The sequence below is a fragment of the Lagopus leucura genome, unplaced genomic scaffold, assembly GCF_019238085.1.
Source record: "Lagopus leucura isolate 7727_CA_CO unplaced genomic scaffold, USGS_WTPT01 Super-Scaffold_760, whole genome shotgun sequence".
Lineage (NCBI taxonomy): Eukaryota > Metazoa > Chordata > Aves > Galliformes > Phasianidae > Lagopus > Lagopus leucura.
Genome location: NW_024962257.1, coordinates 4,542,044 through 4,561,061, shown reverse-complemented (window position 1 = coordinate 4,561,061; position 19,018 = coordinate 4,542,044). Strand labels below are relative to the sequence as shown.

At 42.0% G+C, this 19,018-nt stretch overlaps 1 protein-coding gene across 3 annotated transcripts in view; it reads right to left on the bottom strand.

The window, feature by feature from the left end:
- Positions 1 to 19,018, bottom strand: part of USP22 (ubiquitin specific peptidase 22) — an 88,365-nt gene that overhangs the window by 17,499 nt on the left and 51,848 nt on the right. For all 3 annotated transcript variants that reach the window (XM_042864705.1, XM_042864706.1, XM_042864707.1), the window contains 2 exons: positions 6,671 to 6,840; positions 568 to 715 (listed from right to left, as the gene is read on the bottom strand). In XM_042864705.1, coding sequence (XP_042720639.1) covers positions 568 to 715; positions 6,671 to 6,840 — 318 coding nt within the window. The remainder of the gene's footprint in view (positions 1 to 567; positions 716 to 6,670; positions 6,841 to 19,018) is intronic.

Genomic DNA, 19,018 nt, shown 5'->3' with positions numbered 1-19,018 from the left:
AAGAATTCTCAGTTAAGATTTTATCCAATTAACAAACATAAAATACATAATTCCATACAGTATTACCAATCCATTGATTTACACCTTACATAGTTCACTCCTAGAAGCAGGCCACTGAGTGCTTTTTACTATATTGCGCAATTACATATTTGGTGTATGTATTAATAAACGCAGTATCAAAAACAAATATTTATTTGTTTTTCCTATTCATGTTTCTATAAGCAATAGGGCAGCACAACACAGCAGAATAATATTTATGCAAAACAGCCTCAGCCTCCCCTGTGTTCTTTTCATCAGTGGTGACACACTGAGTTCCAACTAACCTCAAGTACACTCGGAATTAAAATGGAAACTGAAAAGACTCTCAGCCAGTAAGAGAAGAACATGATGGTCATTCAAACCAACGCAAAGACCAGTCTGCTTCTTATTAGGAAATTTTGACAGTGGGAACAGTCTTGTCTGTTGAACCTATCAGATGTTTTAAAAGCAACTTGCTAAGATACTCTTTGCTCTACCTCCTTTTGATCCAACATTCCTTGTTGATTGAAGACTCGGCACAAGCCTTACCTTTGCAGTGTCTGTGTAGCACATCTAATGCAGCAATGAGGAACTCGTGTGCATCTTGTTGCTCGTACCCTGCTAAATGCCGTGCATGAGTCCATACCAGGTGCAATAACCTATATGGAATGTGAGGAGATCGGTGCCCAGAGTAAAACTGCTCAAAGCAAAGAAAAGGACATGACTGTTAACAAGTTACACAGCCTTAATGCATTTAATTATTAAAATCTTTATGAGCGCAATTAGTCAAGTAAATTTAAATCATTTAACTTTGATGGTCTTAATAATGAAAAAGACAGTTTTTAATCACAGACTACTGAAGAAATAGTCTCAGAACTGAGAAGTTTCTTTCATTCAGCTACGGATTAGCATTAACGAAAGAGGGACAAAACTCTCAAAACAACCTGATATCGACGCCTTTCATTGGAAGAGAAATTTCTGAAAGATCTGCCACGTTCCACTTTAAATAAATAAATACATACATACATAAATAACCCAAACCAGTAATGGTCTCTGCTTTCCTGGCTTGAGGCTCAGCTCCTTCCTCACCCTTCTCCATTTCATCCAAGCCCTGCTGCTGCAACTCCTTTCATCTCATCTGAGTCTGCCATCACCTTTTCCTCACTCCTGACACCAACTCTGGCACCCCCAGCCTGAGGCTAAAGCCAGCAGCCTTCCCCGAGCAAGCTGACTTCTGCCTTCGTTCAAGAACTGCTGCACCATGGTACTGGTCCCAAAAGCAATGCAGAGAGCTACTCTGAGAGATGCTCCAGCAGAGCATCAGGAAAAGCCCAGACAAGGTTGTTCAGCCAGGTTTCAGGCTCCATCTGGATCTGGAAATACTGGTCTGCAGCCCGATGAGGACAGAATATCTGCAAATGCAAACTTCCCCATGGCAGTGTACCAACATGCATTGATCCAACTGGTATTTCACTGAGGAATGTTAAAAAAGAAAGCATTTAAGGGCAATATTTTTCACAGTTGGAAATTTGTACGGCCTTCTGCCTTCCCTGACCTATAAGAAGCTATTTGCCAGTAAAGGGCGCCTGCAACACCGCAATTACATTTTGCCATGATCCTACCAAACTTACAGACGTTTATTTTTAGTTCTTCTTCCCAAACACAGAATACAGCAAGCAGCAAATGCACACAACAAAAATCAGGTTAAAAAACCCAGCAGTCTGCCATTTCTCACTCTTACTGGAAAAGCAGGCTTCCTTTCCCAGTTTCAAGTTCTCCCTCACCCAGACTGAGCATTTCCTATAGGTTCAAGCACCGGCCTTGGCTACAAACACAGTTGGTCTTCTGAGGGCAAACGGTGCTAGAACTGGCTTATCTACTCATAAAGCCACGTTTCAATGCATTTCCTTAAAAAATACATATATTTTTAATTATTGTGAGCTTCCCTTCTTCCAAACCAGAAGATATACCTCTGCAGCCAACCACCACAAAGTGTTTCTATAAATAAAAAGATCAATACTCCACTGGGATGCCAACAAGAATGACACCAAGGGACCGGAGCGGTGGTGTGCTAATTGAAATCTGCTGACACAGCTGCTGCTCAACATAATTCGGGGAACTGCAGCAATAAAACTTCTCTGTTCTGTCATTCCTTACAATTAGCCCCAGAGCTCGCCAGTCATTTCCACCAACAGCACTCTCCATAATTACTCCACTGCAGACACTGGACCTGCCAGCAGCTTTTACATTCTCTCGTGCTTCATTGGGATGGGAAGAACCTAACAGGAAGCTTCATTGCATTACTGGTGATTATCACACAGAAACTAGAAACACAACTAGGGAAAGCTCTGATAACCATACATGTATGCAGAAGCAGAGAAAGACTCCCTATTCTATACACCAAAGTGAAACAAAAGGATCTGAGTGTGTGCAGCAGCAGTATTGTATAAATGTATAAAACATCCATTCCAACTCTGCTGCTTCCTTGCTGCTGGAAAGACCAACCTACCAGCAGTGATCCAATACATGAAAAAGATAAAAAACAGAAGGAAAAAAGTCAATTTAAAGCCTTATTTATTCATTATTACACAAAGCTTTTCATTAACTGTGCAAATCTAAATGGTTGTCTTTGTAAGTCACCTCTAAAAGACTTCAGTGGCGCAATTCTTCCAAGCAGAAATTAAAATATTTTTCTCTTTGAAAACGTTTTCAATCCAACAGTATGAGTTGTTTATTTCAAAGAGGATTACTTCTAGCAATTTGCAAATGACTGGTGAGGCACTATTTAATTGCTGTTCTGGGTTAAAGCAGGATGCAGTGTCCTCAGTCTTATGCACAACTCGAGTAACTGTGTATGTCCCACTTAAACATTTGACTTGGAAGAGTCTAGGCTTTGTATTTTGCATTACTGCTACCAAAAATATATCAATACTGGTCAGGGAGGAAAAAAAACAACAAAACAAACACCTGCACTCCTTTTCCTGCCAGAAAAACACGTAAGGATGTTCCTCAATTCTGTGAATAAACAGATGCATCTGATGTATCCTGTACACATACCAACTTCACACTTCCCTTGTAATCAAGAATTTACAGGCATAAATCCCATCCCAGGCTCCAGTGCAATTTGAAAAGCTAACAGCTCCTCTTAGAAATTAGTTCTCAAAGGACTTCAGTTGTACAGAAAACTTACAGTGGATAAAGGGAGTGGGTAACATCTTCCAGAATATAACAACACTGACAGAGGTTTCCCCAAAAATGTAAAGCTTCAAGGATCCAGACAAATACCGTCAGGCTCTGTGTATTTTCTATTCTTATTTCAGAGATGAGATTTTACTAAATAGGCCCCAAATTTGCATTCTCCCTTACCACATGCAAGGTCTCTATCTACAATAAGGGTCCTAACTCCTTTTCTACTTTCTACTTCCCTTGCAACTTATTTTATATACAAGCTGTTCCAACCCTGTACAATCTTAAGATATCAAAGCCATACATCATCTCATTTCTTCTCCTTTTCGTCCTCACTTCTCAACTTCACACAGTTGTGCTGGGAACTTCGATAGGCTGCTGGGGATGACTAATGATGGGAACAAAGAAGGCTTTGTTCTTTACATTTCTGAGTGGATGTGCTGCATTCTGCTGCATTCCCAGGTATCCTTGCTATTCTGGTCACAGAGTACAAATCCACCCATCCTAACGCACTGAGCGGTTACCCCACACACAAACTTACCTAAACACTGGGATGTGGACCATCCTAGAATGAATTTTTGTTGGTGAAGCAAAACTAAAACACAAATACCAGCAGGTAAAAGGGTAGACAAACCCTTTCAGCAAAAAGGGTTCATGAACATATTCTGTATGTTCCATTTTCCCTTCATCTAGTTCCATCGCTGCTCTTCCCAAATCCTTTTCATTCCTTTTCTTTTGCCATGTAATTCATGTCATGGTTACACTGAGAAAGGGGTTTCAGCAGCTCAAGTGAGAACGTTCATTGATAGTTATTTAAAAACAAACAAACCCTCAGATTATTGCTTTGCATGCTTGCAAGAAAAGCTCAAGGTGAGAACTCAGTCTAGAGAACTAACTGGCACTCACCACCAACCACCAACCACCAACTCACTACAAGGTGGAAGAACTTTAGACTTTCCTACTTAACGCAGACAAATCATTGGTATAACCTATATAATTAAATGATTTTTTAAATAAAAAGTAGGGAGAAATTCATTTCTGTTAAACTGCAGAAGAGTAAAATTTGCTTATTTACATATCCTAAGTTTCACTTAATGTTCAAACTGGTCTCTTTCTCCACAAGAATTCTTACTTGCATGCATTCTCCAGATCCCCTGGCATTCCATTTGCCTAAGATCACACCTTCAGAAAAAGAAAGGCTGGAGGGGAGATGAAATAAATTAACCCTTGCCCCGATCGTCTGTCACTGGGCAAGGCGCCTTGGGATAACTGCATCCGTTAATCCTGGTGGGAAAGCTCCCTAAAAACAAGATAGAACCTGAACTCAACTTTCCCTGGTAATTCAATTACAAAGGAAATCTTAAGAACCGCAGTGCTGAGATCTCCACTAGTTGGCTGTCCTTCATTCAGACCTTACCTCTGCAGAGATGCAATAGTTAGAATGAAGAATCCTATGCCATATATTTGGGATGTGAAAGATAACCAGATCAGGACTGCAAGATACCTGTCTTAATTCTGCACGTGCAGAAATTCAACTGAATGGGAAACAGAAATTTGCAGTGAGCTATGAACACAACGTGGTATTATTAACGTTAAAACCAATAAAGTTGGATGTGACACAACAGTTTTGTTTGTGGAATACAAAGTGCTTGTTTTACTTTGAGGAGTCACCTTTTGTTCTCCTCCCACAGCACTTAGCTGCAATAGCAGTACAGAATACTGCACTGCTGTTCCCACAGTCTAAAATCAGAGGTGGCTCTTTGCTCATCTGCATGCATCTTACAGAACATCAATTATTAGAACTAATGCAAGTGTAGGCACGAATTCTGATCGGGGAAAATGAAGGCTGAGATTCCCAAAGTTGTGTGCGAAATTAAGCTTGATTACAGTTAAATTTAATGAGAACACTGCACTTAAAGCCCCATTACTGTAACTGCCCATTCTTTACTACGTGCTCGTACATAATCCAGCAAAAGGCATCTCAGGCCATCAGCAGGGCTGAGCATACAGGAAAGGAAACACAGACCAGGCTCAGGCAGTGCTGATGTTTCCTCCAGCCACTCCATCTGAAACGCAATACTCATTTCCTCCTTTCCCATGGGATTTGTTTTCTTTTCTTAATGCACGTGTATAAACAGAACATGGCAAAATTAATCAGAATTAGACTTCAAACAACAATCTGATGGAAGACCATAACAGTATTTTTTTTCTCCTTTATAATAAGCAAATACATTTCTATATTACCAGTCTACAGGAACTATTTCTGTACTTTTTTTGTGTCTACTGATATTTCCCCATTTAAGTCCACGTCTGGTCTGAATAATGCTGTAGCTGCTACCTATTGCTATGCCTGCCTTTAGTTTTTTTTTACCTTCTCTCCAGACAGGCTTAGGAATAATTGAAAAATCAATCCAAAAATAAGAAGTACAGTATGCAGCTAATGACTGATAAACAGCATGAGATTTACAGATTGCAGTGAGTGCCGAGTGTGATTAGAAAGCAACTTCATACTGGAAAGGCTAAGGGAACTTCACCTTGCACACACACTGAACTCACCTGCACGAAGCTGCTGCACACAGACATCCCCAGCTACTTTAGGTGCTTTGTACCAACACATACTATGGTCCTGTTTTGCTCTGCTTACCAAGAAAGCAGATCACTCCTGGAAAGGCACAGGACTGGAGTGTATGTGTAAGCTTGTTTTTAAAGACATTTCCTTTTAAAACCTGAAGCTTACGTTTAGCCATATAGCCCTTAATTCATTACAATAGTAAAGCTCATCTGCTATCAGCTAAGGACAAGAACGTGCCCATCACATGCAGCACAGATTGGACTTAGGGAAAGGCACGTTGCAAGGCCAGTCACCTGAGTGAAAAGTAAAAGAACCGCTGCTCATATATGCAAGGTACAAACTGCATCAACACATTCACCTTCCTACGTCCTCCCAGCCATTAATTTGTTTCCACATAAGAGATAATAGCAGAGGGTTTTCTGTTAGGAAGCACAGAGTCAACATCAGTAAAATACTTACACAAACCTACTCATTTCAGTTCCTCAAACCACAAGGCCACATACTGCTTTATTCTTATTCCCATTATCGCCAGAAGAGCCTGTGCCATATTTTCCAGTTACAACTTGCACGTTTAATTAACACACGCATTCAGCTTTGAGATAAACAACTGCAGGTCAGTCTCAGAAAAGCAGGCAGTGCTGCATTACGTCCAATCCCACCACTGCCTAAGCAACGATGACTTAAACACAAGTCTTCAAAGGCCAAGAGTTTTCTTTTCAGCAGTCAGGTATTTCTGACAGCAGGATCTCAGTCTCTACTGCTCTGATTTGCGACCTCAAGGGGAAGCAGAATTTGCATTCCTTTTACATTTGCAAATAGAACACAATCCCTTTTGGGATACAAAACAGCCAACATCTGCGGAAAGGTGATGCTATTGCAGCAAACAGCACTCACCTCCTGAAAAAGCGTAGACATTTCACAGACCAGACATGAGCTGGGGCTTTGCATTTCACATTTGTGCCTGTCGGAGAGGAAGAAATCTCGCAGCAGTGGAGTGTGGGTAAGTGCCTGGACAATACAGTTCATAAAACATGTGTTCCCAAGATTGATTAGCCCTCGTAGACCTATAAAGACAGAAGGGGGAGGGGATGCGTAAGCATTACTGTATTTAGAAAACAGTACACTTAAATTATTTGCATTTTTATACAATTTCCACGGTGGTGTTAACAGATTTACTATGTATGCGTCGCTCCAAGTACACAACTTTACGTTTAGGTAGGCTATTGGTTTTGATGTACTCAAGTCACAAACTGCCACGAGCTTTCTTCACTACAGCATGATTTGGTGGTTTTTGTTTTTTTTTTTTTTTGCTTTAAATTCTTAGAGGAACATAAAACTCAAAGTACAGCAACACCAACAGCACTATTTTTGCAGAGGCCATTTTTCCAAACATCACCAAAACGTGCTCCCTCCTCAAGCTCGTACCCAAAGGCAACAACAACTGATAAACTGCAACAGTATGATACATTAAAATAAATCAGTTTGTTCTGAGGTCATATAAGAGGTTTTCCCTCTTGCAGGTCACAAAGTCGAAGTAAGATTTTTGTACTGACAAAATACAACAAATATCTTCCTAAGACAGCCAGAAAAGGAAATGGCCTCAATATAAGCCAAACAAAAAGCCAGGCTGTGACACCCAGTACAGACTTTGTGCTTCCTCCTTCCCGTTCAAAATCCGAGATCTGAACAAAACACCCTTGAAGAATAACTGTGAACAGTGCTACTTCCACTCGTATTTTAACTACATCACACTTTTATCTACAGCACACATCACAAAAGTCAATTTGGAATAAGAGGATTCATCACACCTTAAGTCAAACGTTCAGTAATGCCCACAGATGATTTCTTGTGCTTGGAAACCAAGGTGCTTAAAGGAATGCTCTTTTGTTGCACCACTGAAGAGAGGTTAGGAGTGGGGAAAGCTTTCAGTCATTTGCAAAGTCTAAGTGAGAAGAAAAACATGCTCAAGTCCTTGAGTACTCTTCCAAAATGTTAATGCCACCATACAGGAGTGCTAAACAAGGTCATCAGGTGGACAAGAATGCTGATTTTTTAATCAAAAGTTTACTTTGAAACAAGGAAAAAAAATGCCCTGACACACACATACAATTTTGCTGTCAATTTAAAATGAGCGTGGTCCTTTTTTGCGATATAAACCGAATTACTACATAAACCATGAATGAAAAAATGAATTACTTGATAGAGAACAAAGAATTGCCTTGCCATTCTACAGGGAAAAAAAAAAAAAGATAAAGAAAAGTATCAGCTGGCAACACTGTGCTAATTAAAAATGGTGCAGTTCCCTTGCAGTACACCAGACAGTGCTCAAAGGGCTCTTCAGCATCTTTCAGCAGGAGGAGGTGTGGTCCAGTTGCTATGTTACCAGAGAGAAACGGCACTGCATCAGCTGGAGCTGCACACTGAGCTGTAGGCGATGGATACAGAGCCCTCTGAAATCTCCTTTTCTGTATCTAATGAAACACAGCCCTCCTTCCAACAGCTTCCTGGGGCTTCTGTTTATTCACCGTGCAGGACAAAGTTCCTCATGTATATTGCAGTAACTTCTATTGGGCAGAAAGCTCATTGCAATCAGCTGCTTTATTTTCACGCTGGGAGGCAACAAATGTGTGCACATCATTAACAAAGTGTTAAATAGTTAATTTGGTGTAGCAGTCTGAAAAACAGTGCAATTCTGCAACACTGTACACAGTCCTATGTCAATCCACAGTGTACACATCTCCGCAAACAATATCAAGCAGAAAGATGCTCGTGCTACGCAAGTGGAGAAATGTTCAGTTGGTATCTCCTGCTTACTTCTCTCCTTTATCATCTATTTAGAACTTACTGGTTTTATTTGAACCAATCTGTGCCAACAGATGCTTGTGAGGCTCCCTGGACACGCTTGAGATGCACCAGGGTATTTTGAGCAGAAAGCTCTCTCCCTATTTCTCTCTGGAAGACTTGGCTATACTGGTTAGCAGCAGCATTCAAAGTCAGCCTGTGCAGCACAGAAGACAAGTGGAAACCAGCAGGTCCACCTGGAGACTCACCCTATCTTTTTTTCCCCTTGATATCTAGTAGAAAAATCACAAGTAAAAGCAAACACATAAAGGCAGCTTTTTGGAATCATTTATTAAACATCATTTATCACATGCCTGAGGCTGGACCTTGTTTCCCTGTGACCACAAGAAGAATCAATCTTCCTCAAAGCTTCCACCAGACAACCAGTTACAACTCCATAGGCTCTCTTGCTTTGCTCTTGATTGGTCTTCAGTGTTGGTCCTCCACAGGTAGAAAAAAGGGTGCTTCTTATGCTATGGCATCACTTGAATGAAGCAACACAAAACAACCTGCAAAACAGACAAGGCTGAAATGTGAATACCTCAAACCCTTTTAAAAGTAAGAAAATGGTGAATGTAGTAAAACATGAGAACTTACTTGACTGGAAAGGGAAAAAGGTAAAGGAGCATATATAACTCTTATCCTTAAGAGAGCAATGACTGCAGCTGCTAAACTGTCTCTCAAATTGACATCTGAAATGGGACAGGTACAATGCACAGAACTACAGCTAAGCTACTGCATAACTAACTGGAGCATCCTAAAAACATCAAATTTTGATGCACGTGTACTGAAGAACTGACTGAACTTAGAAAGACACATTCTCTTGCATGGAACTCTTATGGAAAAGGAGTTTTATGGGAGAGAAGCAGCTAGAAACCAAAGCCCATGCAGCATTCCAATCAATGCAATATTCAGAAAGTAAATGAGTTGTGTCTGCCACACCCTCTCCATTAAGAAAGTCTGGCAATATTTAACTGGAAGAGACAGCACTGAAACATAACAGACATAAACTAAGAGAAAAATAAAGTGTCAAAATCTTAAATGCAGCAGTCTACTTTTGTATGAACATCAGTAGTGCCCACCAGTATTAATCATCTGACAGTACTTGTCTAGAGGGTGGGCTGATGCCAACGATTCCCAGACTTAACTGCTCTTATAAGGCTGTGGTACGCTGTAGATTTCTGCTGTGCTTTTTAGTAGTAACTTTGTCTCTGATTTTAATGAACTGTTTCCAGAAGAAGCAAGATCAACCAGTGAGATACCTCAACTCTAAATGCAGATGGGTGCTCCTGTGGTAATCCTGTTTTGTACAGAAGCACTACTTTCCTCATAACTTTACAGATAAAAATATAAGTACTGGAAATAAATACTGCAGTCAAGACAGGTTTATCCTGCTTGGTATTAACAAAGAAAATATTTGGTCATAATCACCGCTATTTCCGCTCTGTCACATGCTGAACAGGCAGGGCGTAAGCAAAGCAGCAGGAATTCTACTTGTGCAATGCCCTCAGTAGACATAATCCTGTGCAGGAATTTCCTTTTACACTCACTCTCAAAGCTGTAAAGCAGCAGGCTTACCTTTGTCACCTTCAGTTCTTCCATCTTCTTCCAGTACAGGTTTTTGATTTTTCAGATGCTCGAAGCAACTGATCTGCAACGCTGGGCAAGTGTGCTGCTGTGATGCAGGAACGTCCAGAACAGCAGTTCTGCAAGTCCACCCATGCAGGTGAAATGAAAACACCAACACAAGATAAGGAAATTCCACTTCTCATGGAGGGCAGGGGGCACTGGGGAGGTGGAAATGAGAGGACCACACATGAACACAAAAGACTGAAAAGCAATCAGGTGCTTAAATCGCCCCTCTGAAGAGGTTTGTCTCAAAAGCTAGGATTGGTGCTGGGATGGGAAGAAGAGCAGATAAACCAGACTGAACAAATATTACTGTGATTTAATTGAATGAAGAACCTGGAAGCAAAAACATAGGTCAGCGAATAACGCAACTGTGACATGAATCAGGAAACTGCTCAGCACAACCAGATCAAGAACCTTTGTACATTAAGAACAGGTCAGCACCACCTGAGCACAATTTGCTGGCCCCAAACCCAACCCTCCCAGTTGCCCATCTGTGTCAGTGAATCCCTGAAGCTCCACCAAATCGTATCAGAAGTCGGTGCAAGCTGAAGAAGTGCTCACTAAAATATTTAGAGGAAGCAAGTTCAACATAACCCTTGGAAATACAGTGCAGCACAGCAATAAACATTTTTTTTTTTTTTTAAGTTTGTTTTTTTCATCTTATGTTCATACAGCAAGAACATATTTATAGTGCATCTTTCTGAAAATGTATCTCAAGGGAGCGCTGCCCTACTTCTCAGTACCTAAAGAGGGGAAAAGAACCCAAACCTCTCGGCTCCCAGGTAGAAACCAGACTGCACATTTCCAGAACGCAGCTGTTACGAATATGGGCCCCAAACAACCAACACACCATTGTTCCATTTGCGTGCCAGAAGCAGCATAGCTTCTGCTGATGGGGTCAGTGGTAGCAATTGCTCTCAAAAGATGGTCCCTTTTGAAAGAAAAAAATACATGTACTAATTTCAGAGAGCAGCAGTGTGCAAATAAACGAAACTAGAGAAGCTTACACAGTAAGAAGCGTGATGTTCTGTGCCACCACTGGTCATGTGAGCCATCAAAAAACCATGACACTGCACTGGATTTATTCCACGGTACTTCAGTTAAAGAATCCCTTCTCAGTTCCTGCATTGAACCCATACAGCAGCACAAGCAGAGTCAAATTAGACCTGTTTTGTTCAAAGTATTTTACAAACTCACCGATGACACTCAATATTCGTTTTAATTTGAAAACAGAACCTATGAAGAAGTACTGCTAATAAAGAGAAGACTTATTTGTATCCGCTGCATTAGGAACTGCACCATAAATCCCAAGTTTACCTGCACCTGCAGAGGCAGAACAACAATCGCATCAGAAAAAGCTTTCTGGAGAAAAAAGACATCTCAGGAAAAATAGCATTTGTATTCTAAATGAAAATCCGTCTTTATTCTTCCAATTTCTGGCAGAAGATTTTGGATCACTGTATATTTTTCATTACTTTTGAAATAAATTACTTACTAGAAAAAAGTTTGCTCATGTTACAGAAATAAACTGTCCTTGATTCCGTTTCCAACAGAAAACTCTGAGGTCCAGCTACAAGAGATGGCACACTGGAGAAGAGAATGCTATGCCATGAAGGGCACACGTACAGCAAAGTCATTAACTGCTGAAGTTGAACAGAGTGCTCTTCCTTGCCTGTATCATCAGCATTAGGAGACAGAGACTACTTAGGTGGACGCATCACTCAACCTGCAAAGTTCTCTGTTTCAGTATGTCAGTGCTGTACAGCAAGTGGAATCATCCTTATTACTTGTCTGTTTACCCTATTACCAAAACTACTTAGTGAGAAAGGAGGCTTGGTCAATTAATTACCAGGGATTAACCAAATGTGACTCCTTCTGCAGCTGAGTAACTACCAACTCAAAATCCAACCAATGAAAACAGACCACAAAAACACACCAGGAAATACATCCTATGCACCAAAGCTGTGACCTTCACAACATGTTCTGCAGTTCACTGCAGGTTGTTCTTTTTCCCCCGGTTGTTTGCTTTTGTCATTGTTGGTTTTGCTTGTTTGTAAGATCCTGGCCAAGAGTTGTTTTGTTTTCAGAAAGAGGCACTTGCTCACCTTTCACACTGCCAAACGGTTCAAACACAGTAAGAAAAAACAAAGCACATATGAGCAATGTGTCAGATTGTATTTCCCAGTTAGGCTGTAAGACAGATCTCCCATTAAGCGTCAGGCCACAGAAGCAGCACTGAAACATGTGCTCAATTGTTTCATTCAGGCTCACATGACAACCCAAAGTCTTTTGGCAATAACTTCTGGCACATTTCTGTGCAACTGGGACAGCTCCATAGTGACCTCAGCATTCACGCAGACGTTCCCAATTCATCCCTTTTTATGCTGTGTGAGGAACGCCATTCAAAATTTCCCATTTCCACATTTTCCTCCTTAAAACGCCTGAAAAAAAAGTTAAGTTACCAATAAGTCACAGCCTACCTACATTAACTCGTCCAGACACACCCACAGCAACGGTGGTGTCTCAGCAACAGAGCTGAATTCAATTACATTCAGTGCAGATCCTGCCTCTCCTGACTGCATTGATCGCATTTGGCATTTTTATTTAACAGCTTCAAAATAAAATCACATGAAATAGACCTACGGAAGTGATACACTACATCAAAGTAGTTAAAATGTAATGGGAAGACAGCACAACAATCCAAAAGCAACTCAGTATACAGGAGAATCTATGTGAAATTAAGTTCAATTAAAAAAACATGGTGTAGGAAATGAGAAAATTTAAGTTCACAAAGAGGAAATAAGAAGCAACAGCTATGATAGCAATCCAACCTAAGTGACATAATCCTGCACTGAAGGGGCAAATGGTACACTGTGAAACTCAACAAGCTTCTGACGAGGCTGAGAGGAGGTTACTCTGCCCTGCTGACACAGTAAGGCTCTCACTGATGATGCCCGGAATAGAGCACCCAATTTAAGAGATCTATTCAACCCAAGGAGAAGGCAAGAACAGGAGTGAAAATCTGCATGAAATTAATACATGAGACTTGAGAAACTAACTGAAGAACCCACTGGTTGAGTCAGTTAATTAAAAAGATAGTGCCAATGGAGGAACAGACAGGCTGACAATTTTCAAATACGTGAAAGGCAACTGCAAAGAGGACTGTAATTAACTCTTGTGGCCTATCCAAGCTATAATAAAAAAAAGACTGCGCTCACAAGAAGTGAAATTTAATTAGATATTAAAAATAATTGTTTCACAGTTAGAAAACATTGCAACAGGGGAGTCCGGGACTCCCTGCAGTTGGAGCTGTTGAGAAGCAGCTCTCAGTTGTCAGTAATGGCCTTGTACACCTGACCCAGACTAAGAGAAGGCATGAAGTGACCCCTCCACCTTTTCATTGAGCTGTTCACATATCCAGATTAATAGTACAGCATGACACAGAACGGAGCAACCACCTCTGACAAGGTGGGAAAGGCAGGGCATTTTCACCTGACAGCTCATTCAAACTCACAGCTAAGCAATGCCAAAGGGGATGCTCCCGCCGCACCGAGCTGGCACCTGTTTGACTCCATGGTGAAATGGTTTAATGTGCCAGTCTGGCAGAAAAAGCAGCCTCACCTTGAAAGGGTCTGCATCACCTGCAGACGGTGATGAGCTTTTGACCCTTCAAGCAGGTTCGAGCAGCTCAGCAGAGGTCAGAGCAAAAAGCCACGGCCGCAGTCAGGAGGGGCTGCAGAAATGTCAGTTTCAGAGGCAGCCAACCCTCCTGCCCCCAGAACACCTCTGCTGCAACACACCTCCAGTGCAGGCAACTGTCTGACGCTGCCGTCTGAGCAGCAAAACAGCCACAGCCTGAATGCACACATAGCTATTCCTACCATAAGGCCCCGGAAAGCAAAATTAACTGCCCTGCCTCCAGGAAAGGACAGAGAACCTCTGCTGCTATAGAATCAGGGCTTCTAACTATTCTCAATGCCACTTTTAGGCTGCACTGATACTTCGCATGAGCTTTTGCATTTGTGGCTCAGCGCATCATTCATTTTAGTAATGCAAGAATAAAGTCAGAGGATAATACAAAAATCAGTCAGCATCAGATCTGGTACTTCATTTCCTTCCTGTCATACCCGCTCGTGTGGATCAACGAAAAAGTTTGCATTTATGAGCAGTGCTATAAATCAGCTCCACAGGAGCTCAGCAGCAGCCGTGAATCATACTGTACTTCCAATTAAAAGCAGTGGTGTAATATTTGAACAAAACTGCAGTCAAGCTCAGCATAGCAGATATGGATTTGTGGCTTATTTGAACATAGAATTGCTAGCAATGATATGGGAATAAACAGCAGCAAATGATTATATGAGATTCAGTACAATGTCTACCAAAGAGGGTTTACCAGAGGTTCTGTCTCAAAGAGACAGGTTGGTCTTTCACCACCACCCCCCCACAGGCCAAGCAACTTATAACCAAACAAATGAAAAAGCACAGCGTTTCAGACTATTGTTGCACAGAAGATGAAATACGCTCCAAACCAGACGCTGATTCCGGAGATGCCCAGAACAGAAGGTGATGCCAAAAAATGAACCACAACCCAGACGAGTTCCCATTCTTCGCCATTGGGCATGCTGCCTCTGATTTCACTGCCCAGTAGATACTAAAGGTGACTTTAGTGGTGGCTTCAGTATTCCAGGAGCAATTTCCACGACGTGAAGCTATGTTGTTCCTGGTAAAGCAATGGCTGCCTTGTATTTTAAGTATGAAGAATAATCCGAACTTAGAGCCAGGCAAAGGCCTTTAAATAAACTTGGGAAACAGTTTAATCCACCCCTACATAAAGGCTTTCTTCTTCCTAAGAAAAATGATAGCTTTTCTGCCTGTCATTTATTGTCTTCAGCATTTTTGCTGACCATCTGCATCACAAAATTATTTTTATCTCAGGCATCAAGAACCAATGCATCATGCTCTTAAAAAATAAAAAAGCTATAGAGCACAGACTCACTTGTGGCAATCATCTCCATCTAGTTGACTCCCCCAGTCAAAACGAGCAAAACAGAGAAGACATTAAATTCTGCAGAAGAACTTGCACTAAACTTCCCTGAATTTCTTCCGTGGGTCTTGATATGCCAAGTAATTTTGTCTGTTGGGCTTTGACTTGATCCAATCTCTGCCGAGATCTCTTAGCAGGGAGTGAAGCACACTGAGGAATGAACACATGTAATCTGGATCCCAAGCTGTCACAATATGCAACAGCAGAAAAATGCCTTTCAAACATGGCACCAGAAATTATCACGCAGTGCTCTAATAGTCAGCAGTGTCTCTGATTATCTGAGCCCCACAACACCTAAAGGTCAATCAGCAGGAGGACAAAATGAAATACGATGCACTCCCAGCACATGCCGTCACACTGAGAGCTGCAGTGGCTATCTGTGCCCACATGATGCGCCCCACGCAGGTACATGCACTGCATAACACACCTTGACTTAGCAGTGAAACCAGACCCCCTACAACCACAGCCCTCGTTGCACACTGAGCTGTACAGAGCTAAATGAATTTGAATGAACTGAATAAAGGCACAGAGGAGCCCTAAAGCAATGATGAGACTCAGGGAGGAGCCTGTCCCATTTCAAACACCGTGCAGCACAAAGTTTAAGACAAATGTCCCACGAATCAGAGCACAGGAAGAATGATTATCTGCTAACTGGAGGAAGCTCAGAGAGAAGAGACATTCAGCATCTAAAAAAAAATAAAAACAGCAGAGTGAAGAGCTGTGCTTGTCAGAACACTGAATGACTGATCCAGAGCTTTAAGACAACTGGCCTTTAGACGCCAGTTAGGTTGTAAACATATCTTTTGAAAGGTCTATATGGCAACATGATGGCAAAGAAAAAAAGTCTACCAACAAAATTAAATACATCAAAACGTAGCGCAGAATTAAATATTCGCTTTGCCCTTCCTCAAAACAGTGAAACTCAAAGCTCAGTTTGATCTTGTATGAGCGGCACAGAAGCGTAAGACTTGCAGTGAGAATCCTGTGCAGATGGCATCCTTAAAGAACAAGAGGTACTCCCACCAAACTGACAAAATCAAATTCACACCCGCAGCCGTCCTTTCCCCCCAATATCACACCATATGCTGCCTACAAGTTTTTACCCTTCCTCAAAACAGATTTCACAAATTAATAACTGAAGGAGGAGGATAACTGCCAATGAAGTTTAATGCACCCAGATATATCAATATGCACAAATTATTGTCGAACTGGTGCAGAGCTATTCCAGCAATCCACGGCACACAAACCGTGCCACATGCTGTTTATGCACAGTACTCGTTTTGGTATATACTGCATCTACCTTCTGTCCACACAAAACCCAGCACTGGGAGCAGATACGAAAGAACAGAATGGAAGGTTAGAGTAAACACAATCCAAAAGCGATCCACAAATCAACAAATCTGATTGGAGACTGCTGGCCTCAGTGAAAACATCTTGCTCCCTAATGACATGAAGTCGAGCAAGGGAAATACAGCAGCAAACCAAAAGTATGTTTGTTTCTTCCATCTATTTTTAATAATAACAAGTATCTCTCATGCTAAGGGTACTTCTCTGCCCACGACAAGACGGGCACAGCAGTCAGTGTAGCTCTGTGGGTTAATTCTGAACTTCCTCATTCAGCTCTTGATTTAGAGATTATGGCACTACCTTTGCACTGACTACAGCACTCCACAGCAAGAATTCACCTTCCATTTCAAGGAAGGCTTTGTTTTTATGAGGATCACTGCTCGATGCTGGCTGTGTTCAAGGAAACAGGAGGTGCATCTGCTGACCTCTGGACTGCTAGAGGACAGGGAGAGCAGATGCAGAAAGCCAAGCATTTTTAACATGATTTCCTATAAAGCATCCGTTATTTCAGTTTATTTTCCACTGAACAACACTAGAAAGAAATGCCCTGCTAACCTTTATTTAACTTTAAACAATCAAAAGATCACCCACCATCAGCTTCAGGTAAAGAAAGATATGTTGTTCAGAGGGCTATATGCTACAATTGGGGTTTTCTTGGTAAGAAGCCTCCCTTCCCATTAAAAAAAGTTCCAGTAGATAACGACAAGTGATTAACATTCACTGCAGTTTTCACGTTACAAGTCTGCAGTGTTTTGACGGCGTGCTGGTTACATAATCACAGCAAAAAAAGCACAGCATGGAAGAAAGTTAACTACTGTACCACCAAAGAGAGGTAGCAAATAACTGAGTCAGCAAATATTTCACACTGAAGTTGAACTGACATAAAGGAGGGGGAATTTCCGTGCTCCTACCTACCTGGATCCAAACATGAAGATGATGCATCTGAAGAGGTGCAGAAAATAGTTTTAGGAAGTCAAACTGCAATACTGTCTGTGAAATAAAAGTGATGTGTATGGATCTGTAACAACTATGAGTCCGCTTTCAAACACCCAGAGGAAGAGAATCAGCTCTGAGATAGAAGTTTGGAACGTGACCCAAGTCCTGGACCAGGAACCATCTTCCAAGGAACTTCATACTGTAAACTCAGTGTAGCTTTCTTTGTCTCAAATCCCCAAGAGCCACCTACAGTTCCAAAATCAAAATGTTTTCTGTGCAAGTAACACGGACAGCAGTTTTCCAAGAAGGAACAACAGAAAAATTCAACCCAATTCCAACCTGCCTAATGCACAGTTTAACTTGGTACTGCTGTCTTCATGGGCTGAACTGGAGGCAAATGCCCAGGAATTGTGATTCCAGCTTTTCAAATGTTTCTTCACCAGCAGTATTTCGTATTGCAGCAGCTACACATGTGCCTACACTTCAGTGTCTCACTGATTTTATCCCCCTACTAACAAAACATGCAAAACAAGCTTTACAAGAAGGATAAAAGAAGCAAAAACATTTACATTTTCAAGAATTCTTTAAAAGCTGTATGAAAAACCACTACTCCTCAGCCAGCAGATACACAGCTTGCTGTTCTGCTGCAAACTAAACCACTCCCACATAAAGCCAGGCAAATTAAAACCTTCACCAAGAACCCTGAGACTAAGGTTTTCCTCATTGCATGCTCTTTAACATCTTTATTAATGACATCGATGAGGGAATTGAGTGCACCCTCAGCAAGTTTGCTGACAACACCAAGCTGAGTGGTGCGGTTGATACGGTGGAAGGAAGGGATGCCATTCAGAGGGACCTCGACAGGCTGGAGGGCTGGGCTCGGGTGAACCTGATGAGGTTCAACACGGCAAAGTGCAAGGTTTTGCATTTGGGCCAGAAGAACCCCAGGCACCTGTACAGGCTGGGAGGAGTGGTCCTTGAGAGCAGCTCAGCAGAGAAGGACCTGGGGGTCCTGATGGACGTGAGACTGAATATGAGCCAGCAGTGCGCTCTGGCAGCTCGAAAGGCACAGAATCACAGAATCACAGAATCACCCGGGTTGGAAGGGACCCCAAGGATCATGTAGTTCCAACCCCCCTGCCCCCCTGGCAAATGGGATCCTGGGCTCCATCAGGAGAGGGGTGGCCAGCAGGGACAGGGACGTGACTGTCCCTCTCTACTCGGCTCTTGTGAGGCCCCATCTGGAGTACTGTGTCCAGGTGTGGAGCCCTCAGTACAAGAAAGACACAGAGATTTTGGAAAGGGTCCAGAGGAGGGCGACTAAGATGATCAGGGGGCTGGAGCACCTCCCCTATGAGGACAGGCTGAGGGAGTTGGGCTTGTTCAGCCTGGAGAAGAGAAGGCTGCGGGGTGACCTCATTGCAGCCTATCAATACCTGAAG